The sequence below is a fragment of the Lytechinus pictus genome, chromosome 15 (genome assembly GCF_037042905.1).
Source record: "Lytechinus pictus isolate F3 Inbred chromosome 15, Lp3.0, whole genome shotgun sequence".
Taxonomy (NCBI): Eukaryota; Metazoa; Echinodermata; class Echinoidea; order Temnopleuroida; family Toxopneustidae; genus Lytechinus; species Lytechinus pictus.
In genome coordinates, this window is record NC_087259.1 from 28375415 (window position 1) to 28397803 (window position 22389).

General features: G+C 37.8%; 1 protein-coding gene across 2 annotated transcripts; it reads right to left on the bottom strand.

Moving 5' to 3' along the window:
- Positions 1–1343: 1343 nt before the first annotated feature.
- LOC129278037 (uncharacterized) lies at positions 1344–20907 on the bottom strand. Of its 2 annotated transcripts, XM_064110404.1 has the most exons (13): positions 20789–20907; positions 10410–11696; positions 9673–9848; positions 9032–9266; positions 8540–8640; positions 8118–8247; positions 7332–7546; positions 5687–5934; positions 4781–5025; positions 3982–4184; positions 3141–3291; positions 2773–2990; positions 2384–2691 (listed from the first exon to the last, which is right to left on the bottom strand). In XM_064110404.1, exons 2-12 carry the CDS (start codon positions 11556–11558, stop codon positions 2808–2810), a joined length of 3036 nt encoding a protein of 1011 aa, XP_063966474.1. In that variant the 5' UTR covers positions 11559–11696; positions 20789–20907; the 3' UTR covers positions 2384–2691; positions 2773–2807. The 2 variants fall into 2 exon arrangements, with proteins under 2 accessions (XP_054770214.2, XP_063966474.1); XM_054914239.2 differs by having other exon boundaries at positions 1344–2990.
- Between the last annotated feature and the right edge of the window lie 1482 nt (positions 20908–22389).

Sequence of the window (22389 nt, forward strand, 5' to 3'; positions counted from 1 at the left end):
TGATACTTGATTAACTTTATGTATAAGTTTCATGAACTAGGTCCATATATTTTCTAAGTTATGATGACATTTCAAAAACTTAACCTTAGGTTAAGATTTTGATGTTGATTCCCCCAACATGGTCTAAGTTCATTGACCCTAAATGACCTTTGACCTTGGTCATGTGACATGAAACTCAGGCAGGATGTTCAGTAATACTTGATTAACCTTATGGCCTAGTTTCATGAACTAGGTCCATATACTTTCTAAGTTATGCTGTCATTTCAAAAACTTAACCTCAGGTTAAGATTTGGTGTTGACGCCGCCGCCGCCGTCGCCGTCGGAAAAGTGGCGCCTATAGTCTCACTCTGCTATGCAGGTGAGACAAAAACAGATGTTTTGTACAAAAAAAAAAGAAAAAAAATCCATAGGAAGTTGGAGACCCAACTTTTTGAATTTTGAAATATATATCAAAATAAATAAAATATCTTTATTACATCATGAGTATTTTTTTATATTCTTATGAATCTAATATACTCAAGATACTGAAGATGAATCTCTTACACATAAATAACCAATAAGAAAAAAGAGTGAAAGCAATATAATGATAATAATAACAAAAATAATTATAATAATAATGATGATTGTGATGATAATAAAAAAAAAAATAATAATAATAATAGCTCAAAGTAGCTAACAAAAGAAAACTTGTTAAATGCAGAATTCTGCTAGCCTCCTCCCCCCATAGAATACACTAGGAGGGTAGCAAATTCATGATCAAAGTTATCACATTGTAATTTAAAATGCATATCATTAATCACAGCATATTCAACCAAATTACTTGAAATACATTTTTTTTTGCACCATATTCACTCAATCATTTCACTTCTGAACCCAAAGGTGAACACTATCAACTCCTATGGGAAGCACATGTAAAGCAATGTGTGCGACCTTTGATAAGGTACCTCACATAAGTCAAACACTCATACTTGTATATAGACCAAGGGTGTTTCATAAACTATTCATAAGATCATAAAATGACATTATTGACCATACCATATGCAGATCTGCCAACCTCTGGGAATGAAAAATTGTATTCTGTGATAAAAAAGTGTATTTTTGCCCCAAAAAAGTGTATTTCATAATAAAATGCGTGGCGCACTCGCTCCTCGCGGCGCTCAAGCTGCATGCAAGCTAAAATGTGCACTGCTCTTGCAGATGAAAAAAAAAAAATTTAAACATGTGTATATCTCACCCTGGTTTTAACAAAATGATTTTTTAAAAAAACCAAGTTACCTGAAAAAACATTGATCTAATAACCATATTTGTGTTTTATAAGTTTTATAATTTTTTTATTTTTTTTTACTAAAACATATTTTAAAAAGAAAAAACGTACTACTGTATTTTGGTTGCAAAAACGTACTAAATACGCCAAAAACGTACTGGTTGGCAGGTCTGCATACGAACAGCCAAAGTGCAAGTATTTTTTCTCTTTATTATGAATGAACAAAGATTAAATCCAGATTTTTTAACACCCCATACCTTAGGTAATGCTATCAAAATGGCTGAATACTCCATTTTGGTTTTCTGTATTCCAGTCAATCATTAAGTTATTTGTAGCTTGTAAAACTCCCTGGATTAGATCTGGATTATTTTGTAAGGCAAAAATGTACTAGAAATATTAAAGAAAAAGGCATAATACAAGAGATTGTATTATGATCCATTTTCACATCAAAATCACAAGTCCAGAAAATTGCATATCAGTAGGTTGAATTTACGAGTCAAGTAATTACAAAGGTCCAACATAATTAAAAGGCCCCTTTATTTTTCATATACTTTTGTGACTTTGACCCATATTTCCTCATCACAAGTATATTATTAATTCAAAGAGATATTTATAAATCTCTATACATTAAACTGAAGCATGAGACTGTACTGGCTTATTGCATATTCAGAGCAATTAAAGGTATCATAATAATTCAAATTTTAATGATGGATATTACTTAAATCAATACTACACCAATCATTTAAGTTAAGCTAGCGTTTCTGCACATAATTAAACACTCCTATAAATCTTATATCGAGGATGAATGCATGGGAGAATGATGAAAGAATTTATACCATGATTCTATTTCCTATTCCATCCAGCTGAATACAATGGTTAGTTGATATAGATATAGAGATCTATTCCACAAGGCTGCATGCATGGAAGGTTGATACATGAATCTAATCCATGATTCCTATACCAAGGCTGAATGCATAGGAGGTTGATAGCTGAATCTAATCCACGAGTCCGATACCAAGGCTGAATGCATAGGAGGTTGATAGCTGAATCTTATCCACGAGTCCGATACCAAGGCTGAATGCATAGGAGGTTGATAGCTGAATCTTATCCACGAGTCCGATACCAAGTCTGAATGCATGGGAGGTTGATAGCTGAATCTAATCCACGAGTCCGATACCAAGGATGAATGCATAGGAGGTTGATAGCTGAATCTTATCCACGAGTCCGATACCAAGGCTGAATGCATAGGAGGTTGATAGCTGAATCTTATCCACGAGTCCGATACCAAGGCTGAATGCATAGGAGGTTGATAGCTGAATCTAATCCACGAGTCCGATACCAAGGCTGAATGCATGGGAGGTGGAGGTTGATATATGAATCTAATCCATAAGTCCGATACCATGGCTGAATGCATGGGAGGTTGATAGCTGAATCTAATCCATGAGTCCAATACCAAGGCTGAATTGCATTGGAGGTTAATAGCTGAATCTAATCCATGAGTCCAATACCAAGGCTGAATTGCATTGGAGGTTAATAGCTGAATCTAATCCATGAGTCCGACACCAAGACTGAACGTTCTCCATCCTGGTTTGATGGCAGGTTCTGGGTTCTTCCAATGACCTCCCCTCACCTCATAAGGTCTAGGAGGAGGTATGGGATTCAGTTTAAGTTTATCTGCACGCATTGTTCCTCGGTCATTGAGAAGTGACTTCACATGGTTGGAAATCTGAAGACACAAAGAAATAATTAACAATGATGATTTATTGAAAAGCTCTATGAGTGCTTGAAAGTATAGTATTTGATATCTCTTGTTGCATTATAAATCATTATCATTATAAATCAAATAAAACAAATCATAAAAGAATCTTAATCTCACCTTTCTCTTTTGTTTGGTCAAAGCTCTGTTGAAGTCCTGTTCATTCATACAGTACTTCAGCGGTGGGACGACTGTGTCTGATGCTAATTCAGGATCAAAGTTAACTCGTTTACTGGTGGCACCTAGATCCTCTTGACTATTCTGTGCAGAACTAAACGATAAAAAAACACAAATAGTATTTAGATGAAACTTACACGACAAATCATTGTAATGACAATATGAGTTTGTAGGACAGGAATTTATTTTAACATGAAGTTAACAGTTTAACATTATTAAACAAAACAAGTCAAATATATTTGAAATCCTGCTCTCAAGGTTTACTTTAATAATTTATAATTATTATTATAATCAATTATCAACAAGGGATGGAATGGGCAAGAAGGTACATGTGACACTACAGGGGGATGTCAGTACAATAAAAAAAAACAATTAATGACATTAGAAAAAAAATGAAACATAGCAATCTACAATATCAATTCATATCCATCAAAGAATAACAGTGTCAGTGATTTCCAAACATTTGTTTTTGTGATGTCATATGCGAGATGCTACCCCATATGTCGCTTGATATATATTCCATGAAATGACAGATCTTTTCCTAAAATTGAAACAGGTTCTACTTGTGCATTCAATATACCAGACACATCATTTCATAAAAGTTTAAACAAGAAATCATTTAAAACTGGAAATTCATTTCTATGTGGCTTAGCCGGCGTATGCTGATGTAAAACCTTCATTAATATTTGTCTTATTTTTCTATGTTTATCAAAACGAGAATGATGTCAGGCTTTAATGTAAGGATGAAACAATTATTCATTCATTTCATTCATTCATTATTTACCTGTTCATTGATGGTAGAACGATTGGTGAAGCAGTGATGACGGCATTATCAGCTGCTATCTTGGCCTCCTTGGCATGTTTTGTTCTCATCACATCACCGACTGACTTGCCAGGATAGATACGGGGCATCAGAGTTAGGATCTCCGTGTTTGATGAGTCCAGATGAAGGGCCATCAGAAAGTCTTGTCTTGCTCCTGACTGATTCTGTTACAGAAAACAGAAAATATTATCACAGGATACACTTCCTGACTTTTGTTCAGCTAGGAACAATGTAAGATTCTGTGAAATTTTTCCTAAAAAAATAGCTGAGAAAAAAATATAATCTACAAAGGACAGTGATAATCAAAGGTAAACCTTACTCTTTGCTCACCTCAAATGGTCATACTGAAATACATAAGACTTTCATTTCACATTTTCAAACTATAAACAATACAAAATTATAAACTGTACAACTTTAATGGCAGAATTTAATCAACATCAAAAAGTATCTCACCACTTTCATATCTCCACAAGATTACAGATATTTACAAACTTCAATAATTTTTCATTCCTTGTCTGTTTATATTTTTTTTATAAATTCATATATCAAAGTTTATACAATAAGTTATTTAGTATTCTTTATCATGTTAATAAGAAGCTGTTTTTTGGTTAGTGGCTATACTTTCTTATTCAAGCAAGGTTAAGGCAAGCTTTTCCACAATGTAGCAAAGGTTTTTAGTACTTTTAAACTTCATACGATTAGAAAATCTTTTTCTCCTTTATCACGTGAGGCTGAACAATCATAGAAACAAAGACCTTACCTCCATCATAAGTCTGACTTTACAGCGTGAGATATAGAAAGCTCCATGCTTTGGGTTATGTTGTATAGCAATAGTAAATCTGGATTCCGCATCCTGGTAACTATGCTCTTCATAATCCTGTAAACCGAACTGATTGTGAATAGCTGCTACTCTGGACCGTATGCCAGCGTCTGAGGGATCAAGCTCTGAAGCTTGATGGTAGTCGGCTAAAGCAAAGTGAAGCTCTTGAAGACGGAAGAAGCAGTCTGCGGGTATAAAGTAAATTAAAGTATAAGTAAAGAATAATCAAAGTCGAGTATGTATAAGTTAAATATCAGTAGTAAAGTTGAAGTAAAGTAAAAGTAAAGTAAAAGAAAAGTAGAAGTAAAGCAGAAGTAAAACTGATGCAAGGAAGAGAAAAAGTATTAGAAAAGTAGAAGTATAAATTAAGTAGAAAACAAGTAGGGGTAAACCAGAAGTTAAGAAATAATAATAAAGTAAACTCAAAGTACAGAAGAAATAACACATTAGACGAATTAAAGTAGATGCAAAGTATGCATGAAGCATAAGTAAAGTAAAAGTAAAGAAGAATTAAAGAAAAATTAAAGCAGAAGTAGAAATAAAGTATACCTTGGGTATAAGTCGAGAACAATAAATTAAATGAAAATATAGGAAGTATCAAGAAAGTATAAAAGACCAAATTATAAAAAGATGTAACATTTAATAATCCTGGAAATCAAATTGGTTAGAAATAGAAGCTACTCTGGCTTATATGCCGGCATCTGAGGGATCAAGCTTAGAAGCCTGAAAGTGGTCAGCTAAAGCAAATGGATATTAGACCAAGTGGGTATAGACCAAGTGGGTATAGACCAAGTGGGTATAGACCAAGTGGGTATAGACCAAGTGGCAATTAAACATGAGACCTACCTCCTCTGTTGATATAGAGACCCTTTTCTCTCTTCTCTCCTTTCAATGCTTTATTCAAAAGTAAAATGGCTTCTTCAAAATGGTTTCCACTAAAGCACTCCACAGCAAAGTCATTATATGTTAGCAGAAGCTGTCGCTGAGCATCTGTGTAGATGTTGCTGTACTCGTTGTGTTCAGTTTTATCCATAGCCAATAGGAAGTCATCGATTGCAGCATTGTAGTCATGGAGACGCCGATGAAGAGCTCCTCTGTAAGAAATGAAAAAGGCGCACATGAGGATATCTTGAAGGTCAATGTAGAGATATTGGGGGATTGTTACATAAAGTATAAAGTTGATCAATATAAAGCAAAGTCAACTACTTGGAAGAATGTATTTTGCTATTGCTATAAAACATCATTTTCTAGCATGTCAAGTGATCGAAAGAAAACAACAAGTGGAGCACCTCTGGCAGTCTCACCCGCATCACGCGATTCAATATAGCAACAGTGCTGACTTTGAAAACTACTATAAAATAATTATTCACAAAAAACACCATTCATATAGTGATACAATACTACGTTCATTGACCCTTGATCATGTGACCTAAGACTTGTCCGTGATACTTGATTACCCCTATGTCCACAATTCATAAACTATATCCATAAACTTTGAAAGTTATCACAGCAAATTTAATAATCACCTTAAACAAAGCTCATTGACCTTAATGACCTTTGACCGTGGTCATGTGACCTAAAACTAGCAAAGGATGTTCAGTGATATTTGATTAGTCTTATGTCCAAGTTTTATGAACTAGACCAATACAATTTCAGAGTTATGATGGTAGTTCAGCAAATACCCCCAAATGGCCAAAGCACATTGACCTTAAATGACCTTTGACCTTGGTCATGTGACCTGAAACTCACATAGGATGTTTAGTGATACTTGATTACTCTTATGTCCAAGTTTTATGAGTCAGATCCATAAACTTTCAAAGTTATGATGGTAATTCAACAAATACCCCCAACTTGGCCAAAGTTCATTGACCCTAAATGACCTTTGACCTCGGTCATGTGACTTGAAACTCAGGCAGGATGTTCAGTAATATTTGATCACCCTTATGGCCAAGTTTCATGAACTAGGTCCATATACTTTTTAAGTTATGATGACATTTCAAAAACTTAACCTTATGTTAAGATTTCGATATTGACTCCCCCAACATGATCTAAGTTCATTGACCCTAAATGACCTTTGACCTTTATCATGTGACCTGAAACTCAGGCAAGATGTTCAGCAATACTTCTTTAACCTTATGTCCAAGTTTCATGAACTAGGTTCATATAATTTCTAAGTTTTGTTGTCATTTAAAAAACTTAACCTTTGCTTAAGATTTGATGTTGACGACGCCGCCGTCGGAAAAAAGGCGCCAAAAGTCTCACTTTGCTATGCAGGTGAGACAAAAATTGACAGCTCTTAAGTTATACTTATTCAGAAACAAACAAGAATGATTTGTAGAATATTCTAACTACAATGGAAGATAATAAATGTAAAACCAGAAAAATTGTATACAACAGAGGACTAATGAAGCTTGCAGCCTCAGGAGAGAAAGCTTACAAAAACAGGTCAAATATTTTAATTGTAGAAAAAAATGTTCTCAAGAGTATCTACCTCTGGAGATGGTAGTCGGACACTGAAGGATTCATCTCTATGGCTATGGTGATCTTTGTGAGACTGTCTTTGAACTTTCCTTGAAGTTGAAGTCTAATGGCATGGTTTCTGTTCTCCTCTGCTTTCCTCTCAAGTTCTTTCATCAAAATCTTTGCTTCTTCTTGATCAGGATTCAGGGCCAGGGCGTCCTTCAAATCATAGTAACATAGTGTCGTCTGCAACAAAGCAATGGTATAGTAACTTATGATTTGTAACTTTGAACGGTCTTTTCAAACACAAATGTGAAAGATGGTTACCCAGGATAAACCAGTTAACCTGAATGAGAAATCAGTAACAGACAAAAATATGAAAGAGAGTAGCTGAATTAAATTGGTATGAATCATGATCATAGGGTTGTCTAAAATGAAGTAAATCTTAGCTACCCAACTTTTTTTTTTATCTCGGTTACAAAAGAAACCAACCTCAACAGAAAATACAGCAGCAAATTCTGAAGAGTATTTTTGAACTCTACGAGTACAATCGGGCCCAAAATGACAAATTTGTATTTCCCTACCTCTTTTTCTTTCAATTTACTTTCTGCCATTTCCCCCAATTCCATTCATTTCCTCAGCTCAACTGTCAATCTGCAATCTTTCTTCATAATTACATAAAATTTTCCTCATAGCCATTATCATTTTTAAATATTTTACAGAGATTTGTTTCTCAGTGTTTCCTGTGAGCATGAATATGAGAATGAATAAAGGAAACACAGTACAGCTGGCTTTGTTCATTAAGTGTAGTACTTACATTCCTAAAGAGTTGATGAAGCCTTGCTCTCATAATGTATAGATCAGGATTGTTTCTTTCAGTTTCTAGTCTTTTATTCACCAATGCCAGACACTCTCCATGTCGCTGTAAGGCTGCTAAACAGGCAATGCTTTGGAAAGAAAAATGAGATCAAAACAACTGTAAGAATATATTTCAAAGTGACCACATTGTTTAGTGTACATACATGTAAGTGTAAAAAGACTTAATTTTTAACAGGTATAAATGAACCACAAATGTGGTTCTTTTTGTAGCAATTCTTTATACTGGCAAAATGATTTTATTTTAGGAAATTCTATCATCTTACATTAAACTTATAGAGATATGATATGCTGTGTTTATGTAGTTTCTTGTGTCACTTTCCAAGATCACAGGGGAAAGGATTTTTGCTAATGGTTGCTTACCTTCTGGTGTGGTAGGCTATAATCTCAGGCCTCATTTCAGCTGCTCTTGAGAAGGATTCCAGGGCTTCAGGAAACAAACATTGATCAAACAAACTCTGGCCCTGAAATACAAACAAATATATATATGATTAATATAAATCTAATTACATAATTTTCCTTTCAATAATGACTCATGAATGGTTAACTGACACTTTATGCAACACTATTTGCTGAAAACAAACACAAGCAGAGGAAGAAAAAGACGAATAAGAAGGCATATCCATATAAGTCTTTCTATATACATCAGGTCAAATACTGCTTTAGACTGAGGACTAAATATTGTGTGTGGTGATGATTGACACTATATGGGTATGGACTTGTTTACCCATTTCATTAAAAACAAGTAATTCACGTTTGAAGGTTACAACAATAGTAGACTTTAGTTGGGTCACAATGAAACAATTTCTTTTGTGATTCAATTTTTAAAAATAAAAATACATTTCTGTAACTCACCTGAAAGTAATAAACAAATGCCAGTCTTGCATAATACTCATGATTATCTGGCTGAAGAACACACGCCTTCTTTAGATTAAGAATGGCTGACTGAAAATCACAAAGCTGAAGATAGGCTTCTCCTCTCATCAAATAAAACTTGACTTCTTTAGGAAGAAGATTAAGAGCTTTATCTAAACTGATCACTGCTTGGCCAAAGTCACCGTCATCCATCAATCGACATCCAACTTCAAAACTGGAGGATAAATAGGACAATCATGTTTAATTGGTACCTTTAAAAATGTAAATATTACAACAAATATTAGTCAAATAAATCATTATTTTCAAATTCATAATGGAATCTATTACAACCAAGACCAAAGTTTACAATGCAAATAATACATTTATGTACTATTTGTGAAAGTCTGAAAATATAGTAAAGCAAAATATTAAATTGTTAATGAAAAATTGAAAATACAGATTGGCAGATTTATGTTGTTCATTAGGCAAATTTAATGAATCAGACTATAATTAATCTGTTGACCATCGGGTAGTGAATTCTGTAATTCCCACAGGCTGCATGCATGTACGTACAGGGATCAACTGGTTCCAGTAGGCAATGCTCTAAGTAAATGTAGGAAAAATGCATACCCGGTACTTACTGTTGGAATGCCTTTTTTGTAATGACATCTTCCATTGATTCAGGCTCAAACTTTGACGCACCAAACAGCTCAATTGCCAAACTTTCTTTCTTTGTCAAACCTTCTTGTTTTTTCTTTGCTTCCTCAATCTTCTCTTCACTGACAGCAGTGGGAAATATATCTCTGCTTTCCTCATCCTTTAGTAAACATTGGATAAAAGAAAAAAAGATGGTGTAGTTAAACATACATGTAGTTTGTAGACAAGAAAAAGTTTTGATCATCACTTGTCCCTAATTTTAAAGAAGCATTTCCTCTCAGACCCGCCATTTTTGCTCCTCATATGTATTTGTATCTTCTTATCTATATTTCGCATTGATGCTTATGTTAGCACAACATTTTTTCTGGTAAATAGATGAATTGTATGAATTAATTTTATCACTTGAAATGATCATTTTACAAAGTCAGTTGGCTCAGTAACTTTTGATAGAAAGTAACTAAAACAATACTTGATATGAGTATTAGCTTATAATGCTAATTAGGCCTAATTAAAAAAATGAATTGCCAACAGGAATACGAGAACAATATTGTTGCAGATTCAAAGATCAATATTTGGTACAGTGTGGTTAGACAACAGAGAGATTGCACACATTGAAAACACATCTTTAAAAATATATACATGTACTAGGCAAGGAAAAAGGATGAAATATAAAAAAAAGTTACAAATAAAATACACAAATATGGGTAATAGAATATCGTACCTCCTGCTCTGTAGTTTTTCCTTCTTCTTCCTCCTGTTTCTCATCCCCTGTCATCTCTTTGTCTTGGTTATCTTGATCAGGTTCCTCTTTATCCAAAACATGAGTTGGATCCTTGTCATCAGCTTCACCACCTATGCTAACATCCTCTGCAAATGTAACACTCTTTGCACCTTCTCCTCTGCTAGCGGTACGACCTTCCCGTTTACTGGGGCTAAACTGTCTCTTATCACTTCCCGCTGTGGTTGGTGTAGGTCCATAAATGTCATAGTCTGGAGTTGGAAAGTCATGCTCATTATACACAAACTCGGATTCAGCCGTAACGGGCCTATTGCTCATTCTGGATTGGCTAGGGGCAAGATTGTTGACGGGTAGGTCTACGGACACAGCAATACTCTCTGGGGTTTTAACAGTCCTCTCTTTATCACTGACTGATCCTGAAATAGATGATTCATGACCCTTTTGCCCTGCTTCCATATCTTCAGTGAGAATGTCAGTAGTGACTTGGAAGTCACCATCTTTCTTTGAATCACAAGAAGATCCTTCAGTTTGATTATCATTATCTTCTTTGATTGTTTCATGACTGCTTTCCTCTATTCCATGTTCAGTATCGCTGTGAGGCGCTGATTCCTCTACGTTTGAACTCTCAGATTTTGTCTGATCTCCCTCATCACCTCCAGGTGCAGAATCTTTGTCATTGGTATTATCATCTCCCTCTTTCACTACCTTACCAACTAGTGTTTCCTTCTCATCTTGAACCTTGTTTTCTGATAAGTTTTGAATAACTGTGTTTGAGCCATTTACATCTGTCACTTCCTCATCAGGTCTCTTGTTGTTTTCTTCAGGTTGATTCACTTCCGAATGATTTTCCTGTGTATTGTCATCAGAATTATCATTTTTATCATTAGAATTCTCATCTGCTGCTGGTGATTCTTTATCATTGCTTACTTCATTTTCTGAGGCTTTTTCAGAAGACTCTTTTCCATGTGTTTCAGTCTGTTCTGTATCTTCCGTTTTTAAGATTTCCTTTACACTGCCACTTTCTCTCTTCCCATCCCTTGGAGTGGCAGGCTCTATCACAACTTGAACGGTGTTGTTATCCTCTGGAGTTTCTACAGCAGTGGAATGGTCTTCTTCTTTTACCTCTGACATTTTAATCCACTTTGTACAGCTCACTAGAATAAGAGGTGGAATCAAGTTGTGTTGCAATTAAAGTACTGTAGGCATCAATCTGGCACACACCAGAGGGAGACATCTGTTTCCAAGCCTGGATTTGCCTCTCTAGGATTCCTACAGAAATAAAATATGAAGATGAGAAGGGTCTGTGAGCTACATGAACATGTAAGCTACTAATAGTTCACCATCTTCAAAATAGTTTATGTTTGAAACAAAGAAAATAAAATGAGAGTAACAGAACAATTTGATTACATTTTAAGAACATTTATGATGTCATTGGTGTATAAACTGTATATAAAAGCAATGGAACTGTTTCCTCTTTATTTCATATTTTTATCTGATAATTAGCGTAAATGTCTAATAGGAATTATTCGGAAATAATTAATCAGTCTAAACAGTGCACACATACTTCATTTGTTCTGTACTAGAAAAGGAGACAAACACAATCAGGAGACATACACAGAATAAAGTGACCTCCTTAGTTAGTTAGTTAATTATCTTTCCCAATTTTGCAATTACTTTTTAGTGTTTAGACATATATTACAAGGTATACTGAGATCGTCAGTAGAACTATACAGGTTTGAAAGCTATGTGCATTATGAAGTGCAATTTTTGTTAGCTCTAAAACCTGTATATATGCATGAAAATTTTTAAAGGCAAAATCTGTGTGTCACTCAATGACTCAAGAGTTCATTACATGACGCCGCACACAGAAAAATCAAGCCATAGAAGTCGTGTGTTGTGGACGCCCGAAGTGGCATTGCAGCATGCGCGACCCACTGGTTAGAAATCCACTGCCAAAGGTGGTTCTGTGTGCGAGGTTAGTATACTAATACTAACCTCGCACTAGTGAGTGTCTGTGTGTATGAGACCTAGACTGCAGAGTGATGGATTGCTACTCTTATTTAAAAGTTTCAGAGAGTCTGCATGTGTAATACTTTTAATCTCAAAATGAAGAAAAAATACCCAAAACGGTTGAGTGTTGCAGTGTGCAGTAGCTACAATGTAGGTTTACATTTTGAAGCTTCATTTAGATCTAGAAAAAAAAAATCAAATCAATGAATGAATCAATTATAAATCTTAGAAATTATGGAAATTGAAGTAGATTCTAAATTTGATATGGAAAAGACAGCTGAATTTTCAATGAGATTCTTTAACTACTGACTTTAGACTAGTCTTTAGTAAACAAATTTGTTGGGTAATGACCATGATTACTTTGGCATTAGAAATAGAATATCCAAAACAAATTAGACAATAGATATCTCATCAAATTGACAGTTTTGATAGTTTTTCAACAAACTGTGTAGCTGTTCCTGTTGTTCCCCATGATTGAAAAAGTAAGCTGTCAATGCACTCACACAAGTGCGAGGTTTAACCTCGCACCAAGTCCAAGACATGTCTCCAAAAAGTCAGAACACGGTTTGGCAGCCGGCAGTGGAAGTGCTGTCGCGCATGCTGCGACACCACTTCTGGTGTAACAAACGACGACTTCTATGGCCTAATTTTTCTGTGCGCGGCGGCATGTAATGAACCCTTATATGCTGTCGACGTTAATAACGTTATCGTTTAGTCACGCCCCCTAGGCTTAGGCTTAGCCTTGGCTTAGGCACCCAAGGCCAGGGTTCTTGGGGGGCTGGCATTGGTAATTGCCCCTGGTCCGCCTGGTGGGGTGGAATTGGTAGTCGACCCTCGTCTGGCTGGTGGGGTAGAATTGGTGGTATTTGTGGTTGCCACCAAATATCAAAAGAGTCTGTAGGCCTATTGAAGGAGGATGTAGACCTGTTAAGGGAGGAAAATGGTATATTGAAGGAGGGAGTAGGTGTACTGAAGGAGGAAGTAGCTTTACCGAAGGAGGAAGTAGGAGTTCCCATCCTCGACCTGAACGGCTTCAAACGATTGTGGTGTACAATCTTTACATCTCCGTTCCTAGAAATCTTGTAGTTCAGTCCCTCAGTACGTGATGATAGAACTTTATATGGTCCCTTCCAATTTGGCTCTAACTTGTTCCGCACGTTCACCGGATCGTGTAACCAAACCAGGTCACCTGCGGAATAATTGATAGTCCTATTTCTCTTGTCATAATGTTCCTGTTGGGCTACCTGTGCTCTCCTAGTATGCTCCTTCACAAATCTAAAGGCTTTAGACAGACGTTTATTCAGTGAATCTGTGTAACCTTCTGGAGTAGAAGTAGGATGTAAGGTAGCTGCTGGCGTTGGGAAGTTGACGTTGGCTGGAGTCCTAGCCTCTCGTCCATGCATTATGAAGTAGGGTGATAACCCAGTGGTAGAATGCACACTAGAGTTATATGCCAATTGAAGTTGGTGTAAATGGCTATCCCAGTCTCCACCTTGGTCTGCAATGTACTTGGCTAGTTGATCTTTCAGGACTCTATTGGCTCTCTCCACAAGACCTGCACCCTGAGGGTGGTATGGGGAGGACCTTGTTTTCTCTATTCCCAGATTTTTACATAATTCTTGCACAAGTTTGGATTCAAACTGCCTTCCTTGGTCTGTATGCAGGCTTTCAGGCACTCCATGTTCTTGGATGTAATCTTCAAAAATGTGCCTTGCCACTGTCTGTGCTGTCTGGTCTTTCATAGCGTACACGTTCAAGTATTTGCTGAAATGATCCACTACCACCAGCAGATATTGATATCCGTTCCTAGATCTTGGGAGTTGTGCTATATCAGCAAACACCTTCTCTAGAGGACGTGTAGTGGTAATGGTCATCAGCTTTGCTCTGTATTGTGGATTTGGAAGGCGAAAAGATTCACATGCCTTACAGGTGTTACAATAATCCACTATATCCTTATGCATATAAGGCCAGTAAAATGATGCATGAGCTCTCTGCAATGTACGTTGTGCAGCAAAATGTCCAGACGAAGGATGACCATGCAAATTATGTAGAACTCTCTGTAATAATGATTTTGGGATTACAGTTTGGTAAGTGTATATCTCTCTAGGCTTGTCATAGGTCTTCCTACATAAGATGCCTTGCTTAATCACAAGACAAGGGAGCTGCCAAAGTAGTCGTCGCATACAAGCAGATTGTTGGCGACGTTCTTTCCAAGTAGGGTGATACCCATCTTTGACATACTCCATAACCTTAGAGATGTCTTCGTCTAACCGTTGGTGTTGAAGTAGGTCGAGGTCAGAAATCAAATCACCATGTGGTCTCTTCTCGACGTCAGGAAGATTGTTTGCCTGAGTTTCATCACATTTAACTGATGTAGGTTGAATGTATGTAGTTCGAGTACCAGTAGTAGATGACGGTAATGAAAGAGGCTGGTGAACCGTCTGAGTACCAGTAGTCTTGGATGTAGAGGGAGGATGAATATTTAGATCAACCTTCTCCTTGGATGTTTTCCTCACCGCATTGCACTCAACAGATTCCTGTTTCGTACCGTTTCTTTGACCATCCAAGCGTCTTGACATAGCATCTGCATTCTGATGAGAACGACCACGTCTATGTTGTATGTCAAATGAGTAGGCATTCATCTCAACAATCCAACGCGCTCTTCTTCCCGTTGCATCATCCTGAATGGGGGCTTTCCTATAACCCAAAAGAGGTTGGTGGTCTGTCACAATATCGAAGTGTTGACCTTGAAGATAGTGCCTAAAATGTCTAATAGCACATACCATCGCCCACAATTCACGGTCATACGTAGACCACTTCTGCTGGGCTCTTGTCAGCATCTGACTGAAGTAGGCTATGACTCTCTCCTGTCCTTGCTGTACTTGTGAGAGGACAGCCCCAACTGCATCAAGTGAAGCATCTGTAGATAGGATGAAACCATGACTAAAATCAGGATATGCTAGAAGAGGGGGATTAGTCAAAGCAGTTTTTAAGTGACAGAAAGCAGCGTCACACTCTGCGGTCCAGATGAAGGGTGTGCCCTTGTGAGTAAGCCTAGTCATTGGAGCTGCAATCTGTGAAAATCCAGGTATAAAGCGTCTGTAGAAAGAGGCTAAACCCAAGAATGATCTAACATCAGTGGCAGTCTTTGGTTGTGGCCATCTAGTCACTTTCTCTGTATTACTAGGATCAGGGAGTACACCTTCTGAGCTGATTACATATCCAAGATATGTAACTTTCCTCTTGAAGAAGTGACATTTTGACGGTTTGAGTGTTAGTCCAGCATCACGAAAGCGATTAAACACTTCTTGTAGATTGTGTAGGTGATGATTAAAATCTCTTCCCACAACAATGCAGTCATCAAGATATACAAGACATGTAGACCAATGTAAGCGGTGAAGAACAATCTCCATTAAACGTTGAAATGTCATGGGAGCGTTCACTAACCCAAATGGCATCACGTTAAAATGGTAGAGTCCACTGCCCGTGGTAAATGCGGTCTTCTCTTTGTCAGCAGGGTGCATTTTGACTTGCCAGTATCCACTGGACAAATCAATTACACTGAAGAAGGAAGACGCAGATAACGCATCTATGGAGTCATCCTGTCGAGGGATAGGATGTGAATCCCTAATGGTAATGGCATTCAAAGCACGATAATCCACGCAAAATCTATAAGTATTATCCTTCTTGCGTACCATGACAATTGGACTAGCCCATGGGCTATGGCTTTCCTCAATGATATTGCGCTCGAGAAGATCATCAACTTGTCGTTGTATCTCTACTCTCATAGATGGCGATGTTCGATAGGCTCTTTGTCTGGTAGGCGTCTCTGTAGTTGTATGGATTCTGTGATGGAGGAAGTCTGTTTCTCCAACATCTTCTGGACCAGAGCTGAAAATATCACTGTAAGACTCAAGCAACTCTAAAGCTTGGCGTCGTTCACTCTCTGTCAAATCAGATTCAGCATCAATAAAGTTGGTGTGACTTTTAACTGTATCACTGACGTTATGAAGAGAGGAAGAAGCTGGAGGAGTTTTACAAGTCCCTGGTTGTATTGCACTAACAATATTGTACTCCTCTTCCTGGTCGCCTATCAAAGAATGAAATTGGCCTAAGTGTGTATCTGACTGTAACTCTAAAGGCATCGAAGAAGGATTAACCAAGCGTACTAAGATTATCCCATTCTGAGCACTAGATAAAGATCTTGCTCCTGCTACTTCAAGCTTCTCATGAAGTGAGGGTTCAAATATCCCATCATAACCATGTGGAGTAAGATCAGCTTGCAATGATGTTAACTTCCCCTGTGCATGTACCTCACTCAGAGGGGGTAGTGTCACTGTTCCTATCAAAGATACATTACAATGTAGGGGAGCTTGATGTTGACGATAATCAGTAAGGGGTATCTGAAGTCCAGGCATACTGAAGGAGGAAGTTGCTACAGATACCGTTGCCTCATGTCAAAGGAAAAAGTCCCAGCCGAGAATAAGGGGATGTGACACATTCCGGGCAATGTAGAACTTGTGTTGAAGAGCCTTGTTACCCAGATGCAGGGAGGAGCAAACAGAACCTGTTATGTCCAGTGAATTCTCTGTAACAGAAGTAGCAGAAATTACTCCTTTCTGAATAGGACTTCTGTGAGGTGGTGGAATTGAATTAAAGAAGTCAGTACTCATTAACGATATGAATGACCCTGTATCTAGGTAGGCTAGAATATATGTCTTGTCAACAAGGACAGGGATATAAGGAGATGGATGGTTGATTTTGGGGCCTGTTGTTGTAGTCTGAGCTGACGACTGACCCTCATCATCAGCTAATGAAAGTTTTCCGATTGCCGGGAGAAGTGGACTCGACGAGGACTCTCGTCATGACGATAGGAAGTACGTTGCCCTGGATGTGTCTGCTCATACTTGTACCTCGAGTCATCATATCTAGAACGCCTGCCACTCTGGTCTCGAGGGCGTGTCTTATCATACATATATCTCGAGTCATCATAGTCAGGATGCCTTCCATTCCGATTTCGAGGGTATGTTTCCTCGTATCGGTACCTCGATTCACCATATCTCGAAGTAGGACGCCTTCCTGGGCTCGGCGAGCGTCGGCCAAAATCCCTTCTTGAAGGACGATAAGAACTCCCAGGACTTGGAGAACGATGGGTATATGGGCTTGGAGAACGACGGGTATATGGGCTTGATGAACGATGGGGATATGGGCTTGAAGAACGATGGGGATATGGGCTTGAAGAACGACGTCCCCCAAAAGTAGATCTAGGCCTGTATCTATCTGGCATACCACCATCCCGACTATTCTTTAGTTCCTTGACCTGCAAATCTATCCTGTCTATCTTTTCCATTAATTTGTCCAATAAGGCATCATGGTCTACACTGGCGACTTGCGGTTTGAAAGGAGCTTCAGTCGATGGAGGATGCTGCATAGGGCTTTGGTGCAATGTCTTTCCATCCTTACTGCAATCTGTAACGCCTCCTCTATTGTCTTTGCACCATGCTCTCGAACCTTCAACTGAAGAAATGGGTCAAGACCTGCAATGAAGCGTCTTAGATTCTCTCCATTTCTTGCTCTCTCTTCATAATCCGGAAACGCCTCTAATACAAGTTTCTGAACAATTGCAGCATAAACTTCTAAGGGCTCCTCAGTTGCTCTGGGTCTAGCTGCTGCATTTGTCCTAAAAATGTCTAGAAAACCTTTTCTGGAGAAGACTTGAGATAGTCTTGATTTTGCTGCATCATAGTTATTTTTCACATCTGTGGGCATACCATCCCACAATGAGAATGCTGCGCCACCTAAACGGGTTGGGAGAAACACTTCTTTCTTCAGGCCAGAAGTCGACCCCGACGCACCTAAAGCGACTTCAAATCTCTTTACCCACTGTTGAAAATCAGTTTCATGTTCTCCTGTAAAAACTTCAGGGAGCTCCAGGCGAAACATCATGAAATAGTAACAGCGAGAAATATAGGCGTAAGTAAAAGTAAAAAGTCTCACCAGAGTAGATGACAATCAGTGTGAAGACATAATCTTATCTCTGCAGAAAATATGTTCCAGAGTAGAGGGATCTAATAAGTTTTCACAATGATGGAGTAAATCTACAAATCACTGTAAGTATCCAATGAAGTATATCACTATATGCACAGTCACGGAGTATCCAAGTATCCAATGATGCATGAAGTAGAGTGATTCCACAAAGTATCCAAAGTGATGAAGGGAGACAGCTACTAAAACATCCAAAATAATCACGATGAAGGGAGAAAATTATAAATGACCAGCAAGAAAACACTGTAGAACACTGTAGAACACCGCTGCTACCAGATGTAGGGTGGTATGGTGGGATACCATACCACCCTACCACCATACCATACCACCATACCACCCACTCCTAGTACCAATGAGGTCCAAACATTAACATGTATGGACCTCATTGGCGACAATGCGTTAAAAACAGGTTAGAACTTCTAAACGTACTGTTTCCTGCACCCAAGTATGATATTACTCCCAAAATATGAGTTTTGTCCTCGTTTGTTTATCATTTATTAAAAGATTGCCCATTAAATATATTCCTATTCCTAATTTGAATTTAATAAAATAAAGGGAAACTTACATTTGAGTCATTTTTCGATCTTTTTTTGGCAGTCAGTCCGGTCACCGTCGAGTGCGATCAAAGCGGTATGAAGCTGATTTTCAGATCACGTGATACGTGTGGTCATCACCTGATCAATCGACTATCCTTTTTTAAAGACCGCAACAATTATAAATTTTATTATAAAATATATATAGAATGAATAATTGCATGATATTATATATATTTCTACAATTAAAAATATTTTGTGATATGAATTTAATATTTGACGTAAAAATCGCTATTTAACAAAATATTTATTAAAAATAAAAAATCAAACAAAATAAAAACGCCTTGGACACAGTGCAAAAAACCTAACAATTTGGCCGCGTTCTTAACAACTATCGTAAGGGGCGCTCTATTTATAAATAAAGTTGCATATGTAGTTGTCTACCGCGACAGGAACAGCCGCAGAATTGAAGCCAGAAGCGTGGGAAATTGCCAGAAAATTCAAGAAAAGAACCGGTGAGTACCGATTTAACAGTACTAATTTATTAAGTAACATTTATTGAATCATTACAAGATTTATTTTTTAGTAAAACAAAGCTTAGTTCTAAGCTAGGGCGGCCCAAATGCGCGTGAGTGGAGTCCCAGTTTATTAGCACGGGTAAGTATTGGGGTGTCGCCTAGAGTGATACCACCCTACAATTACATGCCGCCGCGCACAGAAAATTCTAGACCAAAAGCTTCAGTCTCTGTTATGTTGGTCGTTCAGCTGAACTCCGTTGGCTTCACTCACCAAATACAGAGACCGAAGTTCTAGCGCGATCTGTACAGGGGACTCACTGGCCATATGTTTATGTACTTAAGAGCGGATAAAACGGGGAAGTGAATTTGCGCGACAGCCGAGGTAAGTCACTGTTTTTGTTCCTTTTAACTTGATTTTTCTCTGTTTTTTGGCAATTAATGCCAAGAGGGAATATTAATTTGCATTTTGGTCGCGTTAATTTTCAAAAATTTTATTCATTAAAGACAAAAATTGAAGAGCCCCGACGGGGGGATTTTGCATTGCAAGTCCCCTAATGGTGGCTGCACGCTAGCGAGCCGTCTGTGTACGAGGAGAAATAAAAAAAATAAAAAAATGTTTAAAAACTCCTGATCCTCGAAACAGACGGCTGCCAGCTGTCTAAGAAAATTCAAGCCATAGAAGTCGTGTGTTGTGGACCCAAGAAGTGAGATCCCAGCACGCGCAACCCACTAGTTAGAAATCCACTGCCAAACGCGGTTCGTGGTGCGAGGTTAGTATACTAATACTAACCTCGCAATACGTGTGAGTGAGCCTTAGGCCCACTCACACTAGTATACCCAGTTGTTGTGTGTCCGGACAGGTTGTGTGTCCGGACGATCAATTTTAGAAAGTCATTTGGAAAAATTTACAAGCGAAGTTTCATCAATTTTTAGTACAAAATGTAAGGAAATATTGTAGAGAACAAAATGGAAGATGATTACAACTATTGAATTCATATTTTTTTAGTGTAATCCAAAGACAAAAAAGAAGGCTTCAAAAATATAAAGTGTCCGGACACCCGACCCCCCATCCTACGAGGTTAGTATTATATTCTACCGACACGATATTCTATGCTTGGGACCGGGACTGACATTAACATTGCAATTTTATCTTATTTTGTATCCTGGCTACGATACCTTAAAATGGGATATCGTACATAATCATACAATTTCAATTGAATAAAATGCTTCATGAAATCATAGAATACATACTCACGTCCACTGAAAAAGTGAAATTTGATGAATCATGAGACCCAAGAATTGTCTTCGTTGTTGATAATCGCAGTCAAGGCAACACATTTCAAGCGAAGATAAGACGCCACCTACGTCGACGTCGATAAGCAAACATCGTAGTCGTCTTGCGTGCGCGAGAGAGGGGATATAGATCGAGTGAGCGAGTCGGAACGTTTTTGAAAGTGGGGCTGTTGGGAGGAGAGGAGTTGAACTTGCAAACATTTAATCCTATTCATCATGACCATCATAGGCAGATCCAGGGGGGCCGAGGGACCCCCTTATTGTCGGAGCAAAAAAAAAAAACACAAAAAAGGAGAAAGAAACAAAAGAATTAAAGCCCGGGAATAAAATAAGGTGAGGGGAAGACTTGGGAAAAAAAATCTTTCATGTCGCTAATATTCGCTCGCTCTTTGCGCTCGCACTGTATATTAAAAAAGGGCTATTATGAGATTATTATATATTTATGTTGTTTTATATAGCTAAGATTAGGCTACCCCTTCAAAGAGAAACAAACTAAAAACAACTTTGAGCGGCGGCGATGATTTGGGAAAATATGGGTGAAAAAAATGTCGGGCCTCCCCCCCCCCCCCCCCCCGGTTTGCGAAAGCTGGATCCAACCCTGATAAATGATCATTTTCAATTTTCTAAACGTGTTTACAGGAAAAAAAAAGTGCGGAGAGGAGTCGACAAGAAGCCACCTCCGGGTCTGCGGTCCCCTGAAGTATACTATTAAAAAAAAAATATCTGACCGAGTTGAATGTTTTGGGGTAAACAGTATTTCGTTTTCACTATCAGTCTTCCTTGACCATGCATGAGGACAAATGCAGTGTGTTTTCAGTGGCCTATTAACTATCTCTCTCGGCCAATTTTTCCTTTTTATATTAAAAATGATATAGTTTCAAGCTCTTTTCCTCATATTCGTTTTTTACAGCCCCTCCCCCCTCTCTCTCTTTATGTGTGAGTCAACTCATCATTTTTTCATTCATTCTGTCAACGGTGAATTAGAGACTCTCTCGATGACCTTCTATCAAATAGTATTATGGCAATCTGCCCCTCCCCCTTCTCTATACCCTTTTCGATTTGTACTGCCTCTCCAACTTTCCTTCTTTTTTCAAAAGTAATTAACATTTTAGCATCTTTCTCTCAGCTGCTCTTTGATATTCCTCCAGTTAGGAGATTTGTTGTTTAATCTCTCCACTTTTTAACCAATAATACACTCTTTCCACAGGAAACAATTGCTCTCCTTCTTCCATCTCCCAGCATGTATAATTTTCACAGCTATATTATGTGACATATAGGCCCACACATTTAAACCTCATATACACATCTGTGACTAGTTCTCTCTAATCTTCCAATTTTTTACCAGCTTGTAGTGTCTTGACTTTCTTTTTCTCCTTTAAACTTTTTAATTTATTCATTTATTTATGATCATTATTATTATTATTATTTTTTTTTTTTTTGGGGGGGGGGGAGTATTATTGTATTATTACATCTTTCTGCACCTTGCTACAGTAATATTTTTGTGACATCTCATTTGACATGCCTCTCTCTATTAAGCTTCACTTACTTACAAGTCACACTGAC

Bases quoted from the DNA above. Each gene is read 5' to 3' on its own strand.
- LOC129278037 (XM_054914239.2), bottom strand. From the start codon at position 11,558: ATGTCAGAGGTAAAAGAAGAAGACCATTCCACTGCTGTAGAAACTCCA. The intron at 9,849-10,409 runs GTACGATATTCT...TGTTTACTAAAG, and splicing joins GAAAAACTACAGAGCAGGAG to GATGAGGAAAGCAGAGATAT. The intron at 5,935-7,331 runs GTAGATACTCTT...CATTTCTTACAG, and splicing joins TCCGACTACCATCTCCAGAG to AGGAGCTCTTCATCGGCGTC.